Source organism: Mytilus edulis, chromosome 5, assembly GCF_963676685.1.
Source record: "Mytilus edulis chromosome 5, xbMytEdul2.2, whole genome shotgun sequence".
NCBI lineage: Eukaryota > Metazoa > Mollusca > Bivalvia > Mytilida > Mytilidae > Mytilus > Mytilus edulis.
Window position 1 is genome coordinate 55,046,493 of NC_092348.1, and position 15,410 is coordinate 55,061,902.

At 33.1% G+C, this 15,410-nt stretch overlaps 1 protein-coding gene across 31 annotated transcripts in view; it reads right to left on the minus strand.

Annotated features, from left to right (window-relative positions):
• Nucleotides 1-15,410, minus strand: part of LOC139523959 (piezo-type mechanosensitive ion channel component 2-like) — a 131,767-nt gene that overhangs the window by 14,378 nt on the left and 101,979 nt on the right. For all 31 annotated transcript variants that reach the window (XM_071318449.1, XM_071318447.1, XM_071318444.1 and 28 more), the window contains 6 exons: nucleotides 9,069-9,222; nucleotides 7,208-7,255; nucleotides 6,583-6,749; nucleotides 2,495-2,653; nucleotides 1,742-1,889; nucleotides 1,107-1,292 (listed from right to left, as the gene is read on the minus strand). In XM_071318449.1, the coding sequence (XP_071174550.1) occupies nucleotides 1,107-1,292; nucleotides 1,742-1,889; nucleotides 2,495-2,653; nucleotides 6,583-6,749; nucleotides 7,208-7,255; nucleotides 9,069-9,222 (862 nt within the window). The remainder of the gene's footprint in view (nucleotides 1-1,106; nucleotides 1,293-1,741; nucleotides 1,890-2,494; nucleotides 2,654-6,582; nucleotides 6,750-7,207; nucleotides 7,256-9,068; nucleotides 9,223-15,410) is intronic.

A 15,410-nucleotide genomic window follows, 5' to 3' on the forward strand; every position in this document is an offset into this window, starting at 1 on the left:
ACAAGAGGCTGTCACAACGACAGCAAACCGGATTTATTAATATTTATTTGTGTCCTGGCAATATCACAAGAACCATTACTGATGAATATTAAGTGAAAATCGTCAATATCAAATTTGACCTCCATTTTGTCATCAGTATCAACATCTTAAAATTTGAAAAGCTTAGATTGAATGGTTCATGAGTAAATGCAACAACGTGAATGGAAACGCCATTTCACAATCTTTCAAGAACCATAACTCCTGAACGGTAAAAGTCAAAATCGTCATTATTGAACTTGACCTCTAATTTGTCATCAGTAACAACATATAAAAATTTCAAAAGCTTTGGTTGAATGGTTCATGAGAAAATGCACGGACACGACTGGAAACACCATTTTTCAATCTTTCAAGAACCATAACTCCTGAACGGTAAAAGTCGAAATCGTCATAATTGAACTTGACCTCTATTTTGTCATCAGTAACAACATATTAAAATTTGGGAAGCTTTGGTAAAACAGTTCATGCGTAAATGCACGGACACGACTGGAAACACCATTTTTCAATCTTTCAAGAACCATAACTCCTGAACGGTACAAGTCAAAATCGTCATTATTAAACTTGACCTCCATTTTGTCATCAGTAACAACATATTAAAATTTGGGAAGCTTAGGTAGAACAGTTCATGTGTAAATGCACGGACACGACTGGAAACTCCATTTTTCAATCTTTCAAGAACCATAACTCCTGAACGGTAAAAGCCAAAATCGTCATTATTGAACTTGACCTTCATTTAGTTGTCAGTAACAACATATTAAAATTTGGGAAGCTTAGGTAAAACAGTTCATGCGTAAATGCACGGACACGACTGGAAACTCCATTTTTCAATCTTTCAAGAACCATAACTCCTGAACGGTAAAAGTCAAAATCGCCATTATTGAACTTGACCTTCATTTAGTTGTCAGTAACAACATATTAAAATTTTAAAAGCTTTGGTTGAACGGTTCATGAGTTAATGCACGGACAACATTTGATTCCCGCCCGCCCGCCCGACCGACCGCCCGCCGTACATCCCCAAATCAATAACCGACATTTTTGTCACAAAAATCCGGTTAAAAATTAATTCATACCTGGAATCCATTAACTGTCATGGTAACTGTACATTCTGTAGGTGGGTTGACCTTGAAGACTGTATTAGCAAATGAGAAGATGACAAGTGGGAACCAGATAATAAAGATAATAAGAATCAACAGCAATCCTCCTACTCCATACTTTATCAGGGATTTCTTCTTAAATCCACGAGGAGTGGGATAATTCTGAAAATCAATAAATCATTTGAAATATGAAATAATACTGTGAAGTGAAAAATGTAATCTCATGAAAGCACCATCAATATGTTGAAAACATTTTTTCCATGTGCACTCACAGATATTTACTCCAAACTGGTGCACTGCGTTATCTAATATAAGAAACCAGACTAAACATGTATGCTTGTTATTATTTATTAGCAAACAGATTGTCCAATACAACAGTATAATTACATGGAAGGAATCTTCTTTCCAATATTGTTTGTTATAATGATGTATGGCAAATCAATCCTAGATCTCTGTTGCTTATTCTATAGTTAGAGTGTATGGGGCTAGCTAACAGCTGTGGATCTGTTCTTCATGTCAGATTCAAATTTTGAAGAACACAAACCAGCAATTGTGTTTACACACTTTCCTATGTCGAATGAGTTCAAAAACTAGTTATATAGTAAACATACCCTTTCAATGTCTCTCCAACATTTGAGCTGATACACATTAGCATAGATATCTTCCATCTGTAGCCAGCTCCCTATTGCCATTGTAGTATCTGTCCATATCCAGTCCATTAAAACTCTCAATTCCAACAGGAATGGGATAGCCAAGAACCTAAGTATGAATTACAAATTTTGTCAAACAAAATTATATATACGCACGTACATATAGACGTACAAGGGGGCATAAAAATCATCAACATGTAGGACTTATGCATTAGATTAAGAATAACAGTACTGCATGTTAGAATATGATGATGAAAACTTTTCAAATACAGTACTACTGTGTCTTAAATACAATGCCAACAAGAAAAGATTTATGAATAAATAGAGAATGTGTCTATGGGCCAAAGAAGCCAGCACTTGTAAATATGCATGAGTCAACTTCCACATACAGATGCAAGACTCATGTTGTTAAAATCGGTATGTGATTATAACCATAGTATATAAGTTTCATAACATTAAGTTAATGCAAACTAAAGTAGGAGAAGAGAAAGACAGATTTAGCAATTTGTCCATTTACAAAGGGGCTTAACTCAAGAATGGTAAAAGTGATGCCACCCAATTTCAAACTTGATCTGTTTTGTGGTAATAAGTATTGTGTATAAGTTTCATAACATTTGGTAGGGAATGTTAATGAGGGACAGACAAGGGTAACACTAAATGCCCCCTCGGTGCTACAGTGAGGGCATAAAAATATTTTAAGAGATAAGTACCTACCCTTTGTACAAGAACAAGTTAAGGTAGTTGTAACTCTTGGTGAGGAAGTTACCCAGAATCCTAGTGGGATAGCTGGATCTAATCTGATAGGCTGACAATCCAAAGTAAACACATTTCACAAAATACCATAACTGTGCTGGTCTGTTCTCAGAAAACTTCCTAAAAATATATGATATAGGTTTGTGTGTTATATGTTGTATGCTTTAATTTATATGCGTTATTACCATATTAAATTTTACATGATATCACCAGCCACACTTCGAAGATGGATTCCACATCCTTTGCATAAAATTGCACATAAAAAAGTACCTCAAATAAGATAAATTCATAGTAAGAATATCAACTTGATTTATAAAAGTTATTAGATTTTGCTGACCACAATAATGCTTTTGAAATGTTCAAATTTAGGCTTTCTAATAAAATAAAATTCAGCAGAAGACAACAGCATACAGTGCAATATTCGGTTACAGGATTTTTTTTTTTTATCTATTATACTTCACATCTCAAGCAATTTTTTTAGCCAATGAAATAAATTCAAACTGATTTGTATGCTATTAAGTCCTTCATAAGTAAACCGTGAAATTAGATATCCACAAAATTACAAGTTTCCTAAATTCATGAAAATAAATAAATCCACAGTCATCAATAAAAATGAAGAAAGGTGCACTGGTTTTGTCATAAGTCATGACTGTGTTTAAACAAGACGCATGACAATTGGAAATCGAAAAAAAAATCACTACAAAGTAGAAATTTCTAAAAACAGATGTATATCATGCTCAATTGGGTATGATCAAGAGTGCTCAAAGAATAATTTCTCTCTTGAGAATATTTTTAAAATTTTGTTATGAGCTACTGTGTGAAAAGCTCAGAAAAAGAAACCCCACCCTTGTATTGATCTTAACATACAAAGTACTGACCAAATATATACAGTTTATAGCATTCCACAGTACTTAGTTGGACATGTCTTTGTATATTTTAATATAGGGATATCCAGTTGAACAACAAGTTAAGTTTGTGTTAAGACCTAGCATACAGACATTCTCCAACTTTATTCTGGTCAAACCTTTTGGTGGGGGTCAACAAAAGTACTTAGTTGCCTTGGAATCCTTCAAAGCATGCAAAAGATGGTAACCAGTCATGATTTTCAACAGACAGAGTGATTCCCCTTTTTCCTGCATCTTTGTACATGGCAAAATCGTTTTGTGCAATTTGGTGTTACTATTGTGCTTATGATTATTATAGAATTGTTTATCTAAAGAGAAAGGCAGCAAGACTTATACTTGATATGTATCCTCTCAATCCATTTCAACCACTTTTTTGAAAAAATGTGTTCCATACTGTAGGGGAGATAATCAAAGATAACAAATACACTCTTATTTATAAATAATATAGAAACAAGAGGCTCTCAAGAGCCTGAATCGCTCACCTTAATTCTTTTGGTTAAATCTCTCATCAATGATTATTTTGGCTTTTCAATTTATTTAAATGTTTTTTGGATCGTCCTATTTTCTTCAAAAGCCAAAAAAAATAATCATTTTCTCCTATGTTCTATTTTAGCCATAGTAGCTATGTTTCTTGACATACAAGGAAATGAAATATAAAATTTATACTAGATACTCTGAAACTCACATTTAGCCTAAGTTTGGCTGAAATTGATACAGCAGTTTCAAAGGAGAAGATTTTTTAAAGTAAGTCAACATGATGAACAAATTGTGAAAAAAGTCTTTAAAGGGCAATAACTCCTTAAGGGGTCAATTGACAATTTTGGTCAAATTGACTTATTTGAAGATCTTACTTTGCTGAACATTATTGCTGTTTACAGTTTATTTCTATCTATAATTATATTCAAGATAATAACCAAAAACAGCAAAATTTCCTTAAAATTATCAATTCAGGGGCAGCAACCCAACAACAGGTTGTCTGATTCATCTGAAAATTTCAGGGCAGATAGATCTTGACCTGTTAAAGAATATTACCCATGTCAGATTTGCTCTAAATGCTTTGGTTTTTGAGTTATAAGCCAAAAACTGCATTTGACCCCTATGTTCTATTTTTAGCAATGGCGACCATGTTTGTTGATAGATCATAACTTCTGATACAATTTACAAACTAGATACCCTAAGGAACATTCAGTTAAAGTTTGGAAGTATTTGGCCCAGTAGTTTCAGAGGAGAAGAATTTTGTAAAAGATTTCTAAGATTTACGAAAAATTGTTAAAAATTGACTATAAAGGGCAATAACTCCTAAAGGGGTCAACTGACCATTTCCATCATGTTGACTTATTTGTAAATCTTACTTTGCTGAACATTATTGCTGTTTACAGTTTATCTCTATCTATAATAATATTCAAGATAATAACCAAAAACAGCAAAATTTCCTTAAAATTATCAATTCAGGGGCAGCAACCCAACAATAGGTTGTCTGATTCATCTGAAAATTTCAGGGCAGATAGATCTTGACCTGATAAACAATATAAACCCAGGTCAGATTTGCTCTAAATGCTTTGGTTTTTGAGTTATAAGCCAAAAACTGCATTTGACCCCTATGTTCTATTTTTAGCAATGGCGACCATGTTTGTTGATAGATCATAACTTCGGATACAATTTACAAACTAGATACCCTAAGGAACATTCAGTTAAAGTTTGAAAGTATTTGGCCCAGTAGTTTCAGAGGAGAAGATTTTTGTAAAAGATTACAAAGATTTACGAAAAATGGTTAAAAATTGACTATAAAGGGCAATAACTCCTAAAGGGGTCAACTGACCATTTCCGTCATGTTGACTTATTTGTAAATCTTACTTTGCTGAACATTATTCCTGTTTATAGTTTATCTCTATCTATAATAATATTCAAGATAATAACCAAAAACAGCAAAATTTCCTTAAAATTACCAATTCAGGGGCAGCAACCCAACAACGGGTTGTCTGATTCATCTGAAAATTTCAGGGCAGATAGATCTTGACCTGATAAACAATATTACCCCATGTCAGGTTTGCTCTAAATGCTTTGGTTTTTGAGTTATAAGCCAAAAACTGCATTTGACCCCTATGTTCTATTTTTAGCAATGGCGACCATGTTTGTTGATAGATCAAAACTTCGGATACAATTTATAAATTAGATACCCTAAGGAACATTCAGTTAAAGTTTGAAAGTATTTGGCCCAGTAGTTTCAGAGGAGAAGATTCTTGAAATAGTTTACGACGACAGACGACAGACGACAGACGACAACGGACGCCAAGTGATGGCATAAGCTCACTTGTCCCTTCGGGACAGGTGAGCTAAAAATGCATCAACATATTTCTTTGATAAACTATGTAATTTTTCTGCTAATAGCGTCTTTATTCATTTAGAACAATTGCTTAAGAAATCTCTTTGAATTTTGAAACAAAAAAAAGCACAATTATATGTAACCTTTTTAATTACTAAGAAGGTATATTGTGGAACAAGTTTTGACTATCAAAACTCTACCCAAGCTGAAAACTATGATAAATTGCTGAAAGAAATATTTTATGCTACAATTTCAAGTATATTAATTATGAGCTCATATAACTAATTTCTTTGCTTTTCTTGATACCTATGCTAGTTTTTCAAGACACTGTCACAACACAAAAAGAAATCTGTGAAAAATGTACCATTCACAAGTGTCTCTAGTAATTATATCACAATAGCTTTTTATCAGACACAGCAGTGACCAAATGCTATGTATTTTTTTTTTATCCATGATTATAAATGTTTCTCAAGATCTGGTAATATCAAATTATTAAAATCCTGTATAATAGTTAGCATTATCATTAATGACTTCAGTTAAATGAACTTTAACCATACTGCATACATTTTTTTTTCAAATTACAATGTAAAACACACATTCTGTGACTTCAAATATAACAATTCAACAAGTTTACTTCAGATAAATTCAGTTATAACAATGAAATTTTGTGACAAGAGGTTAATTCAATTACACCAAACCTACATTTTTTGTTTTGTAAACTCAGTCAAATCCATATAAAGTGACTTCGTACAAGTTAAACCTCATCTTTTGGTAAATTCAAATAAAACAATTCATTTTCCTGACATGAGCTGAAAACCTACCTTTTTGTGACTTCAGGTAAAACAAAGAACATCCATACATGTAACAGTATAACAAGTACAATCTGGAAGATAAACTTTCCTAGAACGTTCTTCCTCAGATACAGGGCACGGTCTATAATGATGAGGATAAACTGTACTACCAACATGATCAGGAAGGGTATAGGTACCTGCAAAGACATCATATTATAATAATGTCCTTTAGAAACTTTTAAAATAATTCAATTAGTAAATATATAATGCTCTGATAACAAAATAATTCTATTCTGCAATTTATCTAGGGCAAAACCAGTTCAAATTCATCAAGTAACAAATGTGTGTGTTTGGTGCTAATGGTAGATTTTAGGTATCCATTCAGTCCTTCAATCCAGGACCACACAGTTAAAAGTCATATCTTTGGGACAAATCAGGTCTGATCTTACCAAGAAACAATTTTACTAATAGGTAATTTCTGGTATCTATGATGAGTTTATTTTCAATCCATATGAGAAATTCAAAAAGAATAGCAGAGACATGTATGTTTACAATTTCCAGCAAGGCTATTACAGATATTAACATTAAGTCAGGTGAATAAAACCTAAATATTTAGCTAAGTATGACAGGATTTTTACCACAACCATAAACTTACTTTGTCTTCTTGGATGTAGGATGAGACATCTCCAGTTCCAACTGATTGCTGAAAATATATGCAATGAATTGACTGTTAAACAATTTAAATACTTGACCAGCACTTTCTATCCTATTCTATACATGTAAATTTCAAAATCAGATTGTATTTTTGTATTAATATTATTATCAGTGCACAATACCCCATTTAAGAAAGTAATTGTATACCAAAATTTGAATAGTGTTATGCAATTAGGGGCACAGCAATATGTCTATGTTGTTAACCAATAACCTGTTTTTGAAGACTTTGGATAGGATCATACACAATGCTTAAGATTCTGACACAATTTATTTCGTTTTTCTTTGGGTTTTTTATTGGCAAAAAGAGTGCTGAAATCAAAGTCTTCATTGAAATTCATCTTTTCAATCTCTTTATTAATATGAGCAAAAAATGAACCCCTCTTAAAACAGCATTCCCCCCCCCCCAAACCATAACAGATTGATTCCATCAAAGTTAAATAATTCCAAAGTGTTCAGGAAACTTTATACAGACTATAGGTATACACATTAAAACAAGAATGTGTCCCCAGTACACGGATGCCCCACTCACACTATCATTTTCTATGTTCAGTAGACCGTGAAATTGGGGTCAGAACTCTAATTTGACATTAAAATTAGAAAGATCATATCATAAGGAACATATATACTAAGTTTCAGGTTGATTGGACTTCAACTTCATCAAAAACTACCTCGACCAAAAACTTAAACCTGAAACTGGACAGACGAAAGAACGAACGGACTAACAGACGGATGAATGGACCCACAGACCAGAAAACATGATGCCCCTCTACTATCGTAGGTGGGGCATAAAAAGAAACATATCTTATTATGTTCAAAGATTTTTATGCCATGGAGTAAATGTTGGAACTGTATATTTTCTGCATTGAACAATTATTATTGAGAGGCAAAGAGTGGCCACTAAATTTCAGGAAGCTGTGATTTAAAGTACCTGAGATAAATTGAAGAAAGTTTCACGAGATGGAAGAACAGATAGAGGTAAACCAGTATGCCCCCTCCTTTGCAGAACGGGTAAAATTAAATTGTATTTTACGAATTGTGTGCTACATTCTACTTTATAAATATGATAAATGGTTTTTATGTATTAAGCTGACCTCACAAATTGTTCACTACTTGAACAAGAGAAAATAAGTACTTAGTCTAATAAACAAGAATGTGTCCATAGTACACGTTGCCCCATCCACACTAGCATTTTCTATGTTCAGTGGATTGTGAAACAGGGGTAAAAACTCTAATTTGGCATTAAAATTAGAAAGATCATATCAAAGAGAACATGTGTACTAACATTGGCTAGAGGTATAGGGGGAGGGTTGAGATCTCATAAACATGTTTAACCCCGCCGCAATTTTGCGCCTGTCCCAAGTCAGGAGCCTCTGGCCTTTGTTAGTCTTGTATGATTTTAAATTTTAGTTTCTTGTGTATAATTCGGAGTTTAGTATGACGTCCATTATCACTGTACTATTATGCATATTTTAGGGGCCAGCTGAAGGACACCTACGGGTGCGGGAATTCTCGCTACATTGAAGACCCATTGGTTGCCTTCGGCTGTTGTTTGCTCTATGGTCGGGTGGTTGTCGCTTTGACATATTCACCATTTCCTTTCTCAATTTTAAGTTTTAAGTTGATTGGACTTCAACTTCATCTAAAACAACATTGACCAAAAACTTTAACCTGAAGCTGGACAGATGTATGAACGGACTATCGCACAGACCAGAAAACATAACGCCCATAAATTGGGCATAAAAATAATAATTACGAGTCTTAATAAAAAAATCTTACTAATTCTTTTATTACTTGAGACTAACCTGTGGTCCAAATGCTGTGTAACCAAATACTACTATGAAGAAGTTGATAAAATCACAGAAAAACATGGAGGCATACACATCTGTTGTAGCATTGTAATCTGGATTTGTCACCTGGTTATAAAACTCCTTGAAAGGGTTCACTATCTTGCCAAACCTATTAATTAATCAAATTCATATCATTTTGAATTAAAAACAAGAGGCTCTCAAGAGCCTGAATCGCTCACCTGGTAAACAATGCCTTATTGAACATATTGAACCATGCCAGGCAAACATGTACAGCTAACAATTCTTCAATATTACAAATATATATGACTTACTGTTTATAAATAAAGAAAATGAGACCAAAAAAAACTTAGCAATGGACTGTGAAAATGAGGTCAAGTTCAAATAAAACCTGCGTAACTGACATATAGATCATAAAATATTTTCATACACCAAATATAGTTGACCTAATGCATAAAGTATTAAAAAAATAGACCAAAACTAAAAAAGTTAACTTTGACCACTGAATTATGAAAATGAGGTCAAGGTTAGATGACACCTGTCAGCTAGACATGTACACCTTACAATCATTCTATACACCAATTTTAGTAGACCTATTGCATATAGTATAAGAAAAACAGACCAAAACACAAAAACTTAACTATAACCACTGAACCATGAAAATGAGGTCAAGGTCAGATGACACCTGCCAGTTGGACATGTACACTTTACAGTTCTTCTATACACCAAATCTACTAGACTTATTGCTTATAGTATCTGAGATATGGACTTGACCACGAAAATTTAACGTTGTTCACTGATCCATGAAATGAGGTCGAGGTCAAGTGAAAACTGTCCGACAGGCATAAGGACCTTGCAAGGAACGCACGTACCAAATATAGTTATTCAATTCTGCCGCCGGATCACTATCCCTATATCAAGCTAACTGCAACAAAAGTTGCAGGCTCGACAAAAATGATCAAGACAATTTTTTTAACTAATCATTTATTAAGAGAAAAAAATCACACTATTTTGCTTTTTACGTTTTATTTATACACATATCTAGTTGATTTCACAATAAATAACAATGCATTTATTTCCTTTATGGAGATAGAATGTGTCATGCTTCTATGGAGATACATTTATAAAACATTCTCTTCTCAGAAAGTCTATAATTATATATATATATATATATATACAATGTCAGCCTTTACATCTCACTCAACTGTTGAATTAGTCCATGCTTCATGCATACTAGTCAATCATTATAGTAAATGTCCTTGTTAGATTTTATAACAGTGCAATATATATTGCTTACAATATTCTCTACACATCAACATATAAATTGAATCAAAAATACAGTTGAAAGTGTTTAGTACATAAGCAGTTATAAAAAAGAGTTCTTAAACAACAATATATACTCATGAAAAATTATAGAAACAAATAACAAACTATCATTTAAATCAGATCCATAAAGTTTATTATATGACCATAGATGACTTTTTTGTTTTGTCTGGCCCTGCGACACTGTCGCATATGCGAGTCTAGTGTCTGTATTGGGAGACTGATCTCCTGCATATGTATCAGGTTTTTATGCCACCACATTCTTGTTTGTTATTCGTGCATGGCACAGGACACCTGTTATCCTAGCATAGACCCTGACATTACATTATACCAGAACTTTTCTTCGAGCTATTTCTTATAATATAAATGTTTTTAAAAAATTTGCTTGCTTTAAAAAAAAAAAAGGTTATTGCTAACATTTAAACCTGTTTTATAACTGCTTATATACTAAATACTTTTAACTGTATTAAAACATGTATATCGTGAAGTGATTTATTTTTCTACAATTATTTTAACAACATGAAGATCATTCATCTTATCTGATACTTGTACTATTAAATTATCAAGATTATATCACAGCCATCACTATATGCTACAAATTGATCAATCAACTACAAATATCAAAGAATTTAAAAATAAAACACAAATGATACCTCAATTATTGTTCTTAAAACATTTCAAAATGTTTCAATAAAAATTATTCAACATTTATTCTAATGGACCAAAAAATATATCCTAGATTCTCATCCCCTTTATACATGTACCCAATTTTTCCAGCCTTCACAATAAATTATTTAGATTTTTTGTCACATTTTCTTATAAAACTTAAGTATGTTTGAAAGCAGTATTAATGGTAATGGTCCTTTTGGCTCCAGATGTAGCAAAATTTTGAAATGTGGATTATTTCTTTGTGTGATATATAATATTTGATATAAACATGTTTAACAAAATATAATAATCTTGGTTTTCAGAGGCCAATTATGCCCCTTACCATTCATACTCTTTTAACTGTATTGTCAGTTCCTTCCACAATTACACAGGCAAATTTTGTTCACGTGAATTTTATGTGAATTTAATTTTCACGTGAAATTCATGTGATGAATTGAGCTTATACATGAAATTCGTGTGAACTCATTTCATTTGAGTTTCACATGAATATCATTTACATGAATTTGTTTTGATGTGAAATTCACATGAATTTTTTCACGTGAATTTCACAATCATTTCATGTGAATTTCACATGAATTTGTGTGAAATTCACATGAACAAAATTTGTCTGTGACCCCAACCTTTATAAGATGGTGAGGGGAACCCATGAGCAAAAATAACCCCTCTTTGGACATTTAAGGTTGTTCTATTGAACAAACTTAAATGTCCAAAAAAATGTGGTGGGTTTTACACTTCTTACTTTAATATGTTTAATGTAACTGAACTGTAACATAAATAATCTGATGGTCGGACCAATAGGCATCAAGAATATCTGTCTCATAATGAAAAATTTTATCAATATTTAGGAAAATATGATCTAATAATGTTGTGTATAATCTGGTAGGCTTAGTAAGAATTTGGGAGCACATAAATGTGTCCAACATAAAGTTCAGGAAATTATCATGTCCAGATAGCAAATCAAAGTTAAAATCTCCCATTATAATTAAATTTGAGTGTTGTAAATCCAAAGTAGGAGCAAGATCATAGAGGAAAGCTGTCTTTAAATCTTTAAGGGAACATTCTGATGCTCTGTAGACAAACACTACTTGGAAGAGTCCTTTGTTAGGCACAATTATTTCCACTAGTAGAAATTCTAATGTAGGTGTTGAATAAGGCAATAGTCTTTGAAGTAAACAGCCATTTTTCAAGAATACAACAAGTCCATGTGGAGGTCTAGTATTTGGATGTTTTTGATTTTGATCAACTCGAATAGGTGTTTGAAATCCAGGAAATAAGTAATTTTCGTTGCAATCTGAAGGGATTAACCTTGATTCTGCGATACCAATGACATCAGCATCCATAATGCTGGGATCTGCTCTAATGTCTTCGTGATGCAAATGCATAGATCTCGAATTGTTAAAAACCACCTTGAAATTTTCACTTGGCAAAGAATACAGTGGTTTGAAACACAATGAAAGGACCGCCTCAGATTTCAATCTCTCAACTTCATCCTTGACACAGTCAGACACAGCAATATTTTTTCGATTCAAGTTAAGTATTTGCAATCCTGATAAAGTTGTTACTCTGCTTAAAGCAACATAATGAATATGAGGAATCTTCCCTTTGCATTTAGAATCAAGACTCACAACTACTTCTTTTAAAGTATCACCTTGTGACTTGTGGATTGTTTTTCCAGCAGCAGGTCGAAGAGGCATCTGGATTCGTTCAAAATTTTTGTATCTATAACTAAATGATCTCTTAATATCAAAAACTGGTGTCCATCTTTTGTCAATATTTTGACTGTACAAGTGGTTATACTTTTTTCTTGTATTTGTTCCAATTTTCTCATCATTAAATTTGACCCATACTATACTTGGTCTTTGCGATTTCGTCTTGTACTCAAATAATTTCACCTGACAAGATGAACCATTGGTGAGACCATCTGTTACTTCAATGTTAGCTGTTAGATCATATTTCATTCCAATAGCTAGCTCCACTTCTTTGGCTAAATTGGCTGTGTCAGACTGCTTTCCAGGTAAAGAACTGATCAATTTTGCTTTAATAGGAGGGGAAAAGTCTCCAACTACGGTGTCTACAGCTTTTACACTTACTTTCTCAGATGTCAAATTTGTTATAAACTTGTTGTTAAATTTATCAACAAGATCATTTTGTACAAATAAGTGTGTACTGTTTTTATTGTATGATTGATCTTCAATCCGGACAGTCCTTGTATCAAGAATAGCAAAATCATTGTCATTGAGATTATTAAGTCTCAACCTATTCAACAACTCTGCAAACTCTATATCATCTTTTTGTCTCATTATCTGTGTAAGTTCATGAACCTTAAATAACTCCTTCCACAAATTAGGAGAAAGAGCAGATATGCCTTTGTTAAGATCTTGAAAAATCCAACCATCAAATACTGGCTTCAGTTGAAAGAAGTCTCCAATTGCAATCACACTTACACCTCCAAATATCTGGTTGCTGCCTTTGATTTTCTTTAATCTAGCATCCAAAAGGGAGAACATTTTGTTTCCAACCATTGAGATTTCGTCAATCATTACAACTGATAAATTTCTATATTTCATTCTTAGAGTATTTAGAACATCACATGACAGAGATTGATTTAATCCTTTATTGGGCTGTATTTGAAAAGCATTATGTATGGTCAAACCATTAATATTATAGGCTGCTTTTCCCGTTGGAGCACATAACAGAATTCTTATATCATCAGGATCTTCACCTTCGGTGGAACACAAATGTCTATGCAGTGCTTGAAATAGAGCTTTGACTACTACAGATTTTCCTACACCTGCACCACCTGTCAAGAACAGATACAATGGGTCACATTTTCTTTTAATCCATGTGAGTACATGAAGGAAAAATTCTCTTTGTTTATTATTTAAAGACCGTATGAGCTTGTAATAGTCATCATCTTCAATGCGATTGGCATGACTTTTTACATCTATTGTTCTAGCTGCTACACCAACTTCTTCTGAAATATCATAATGTCTATGTTCTGTTGGTCTATCTGGGTTGAAATGTACATATTGATCTGCCTCTGTTGACCCTTCTTCAACATCTTCAAGCTCTACTTGCTGAGTTCCAGGAGCTATTTCATCATATTGATGGCAATCATTCTCTGCTTCCTCAATGGCTTTGTCAAGTTTTTCAACATTATGTTCATACTGTTTGGCTTTACTCTCTACTATTCTTCGAACAGAATTGTACATACTTTCATATGTTTCGTTTGTTCCCTTTAGATCAGATTGTTCATTTCTCCAAGGATAGAACAGTAGCAATCGTTCCCTGTAAAAATTTTCAGAATCTGTTTTTCTATTGTATCGGACATACCTAATCACTTTTTGTGATTTTCTTTGTCGAATGATTATGCCATTTTTAAGAGTAATTTTTATTTTTCTATGATTCTCATTTGACATTTCTAGCTCATCTTCAGTTTCAGACTCATTCTCTGACTCACTTTTGTTTTGTTCGTCATCTGAAGCAGGAAATTTCACTTCAAGTTGAGATATGTAGTCTGCAAGACACCAGTTTTGTAGAAGTGCTGGTCTTTTTGAATAACGTTTGATGTCATTGTTTGACTCTACATCAGTAGAATCAGGGGATAATTTTTCAAGCTCTGATGTTTGTTTTAGCAAGAAAGTTCTCTTGTCAGGTGGAGAAGTGTTTATGAATACTACATGTCTGGTAGCTTTTGTCAGAGGCATTTGTAGCAATAAATACACAGCTTCTTGAGCACAGGTTTCGACTGAATTTGTAAAATAATTTCCAATGTGCCTAACTTGTCGCTTGAGGTCCAAATTTCCTTCTCTAGCTTCCTTTGCAGCTTGGTCTAGCAATCCACTCATTCCCTTTTGAGACTTGCTTATATATGAAACAATGTATACAGCACATGCATATGGATCTAGGACAAACTGCAAATCATGATTTGCTTTCCATGCCGGTAATAATGCTTTCATGTATGGATTTACACGAACTTCACTTGGCTTTCTTTTAAGGAACACTTTTGCACTAGATAGATTGCTTCTGATTGCTTTAATATAATCCTCTCGACTTAACTGTAATACATTGTTAAGAAGCTCATCAAAAGTAATATCTTCAACATTATCCATTGTATAAAGTGAATCGACCTTGGTTTGGACTTCTTTATAAATTGCCTTGTATTTATCAATATCTTCATCTAATGGTTCTAAAATTACTGTCTCATCCAAAGGTGGCAAAGGAAACCCAAAGCGACATATTGGCCGGCCTTTAGTTCTGCAAGTCTTTGAATGTTTGTGAACTTGTAAACTAACCAAATCAGATGGAGCAGATGATAATGAACAACTTACATATTTGTCAATAAAC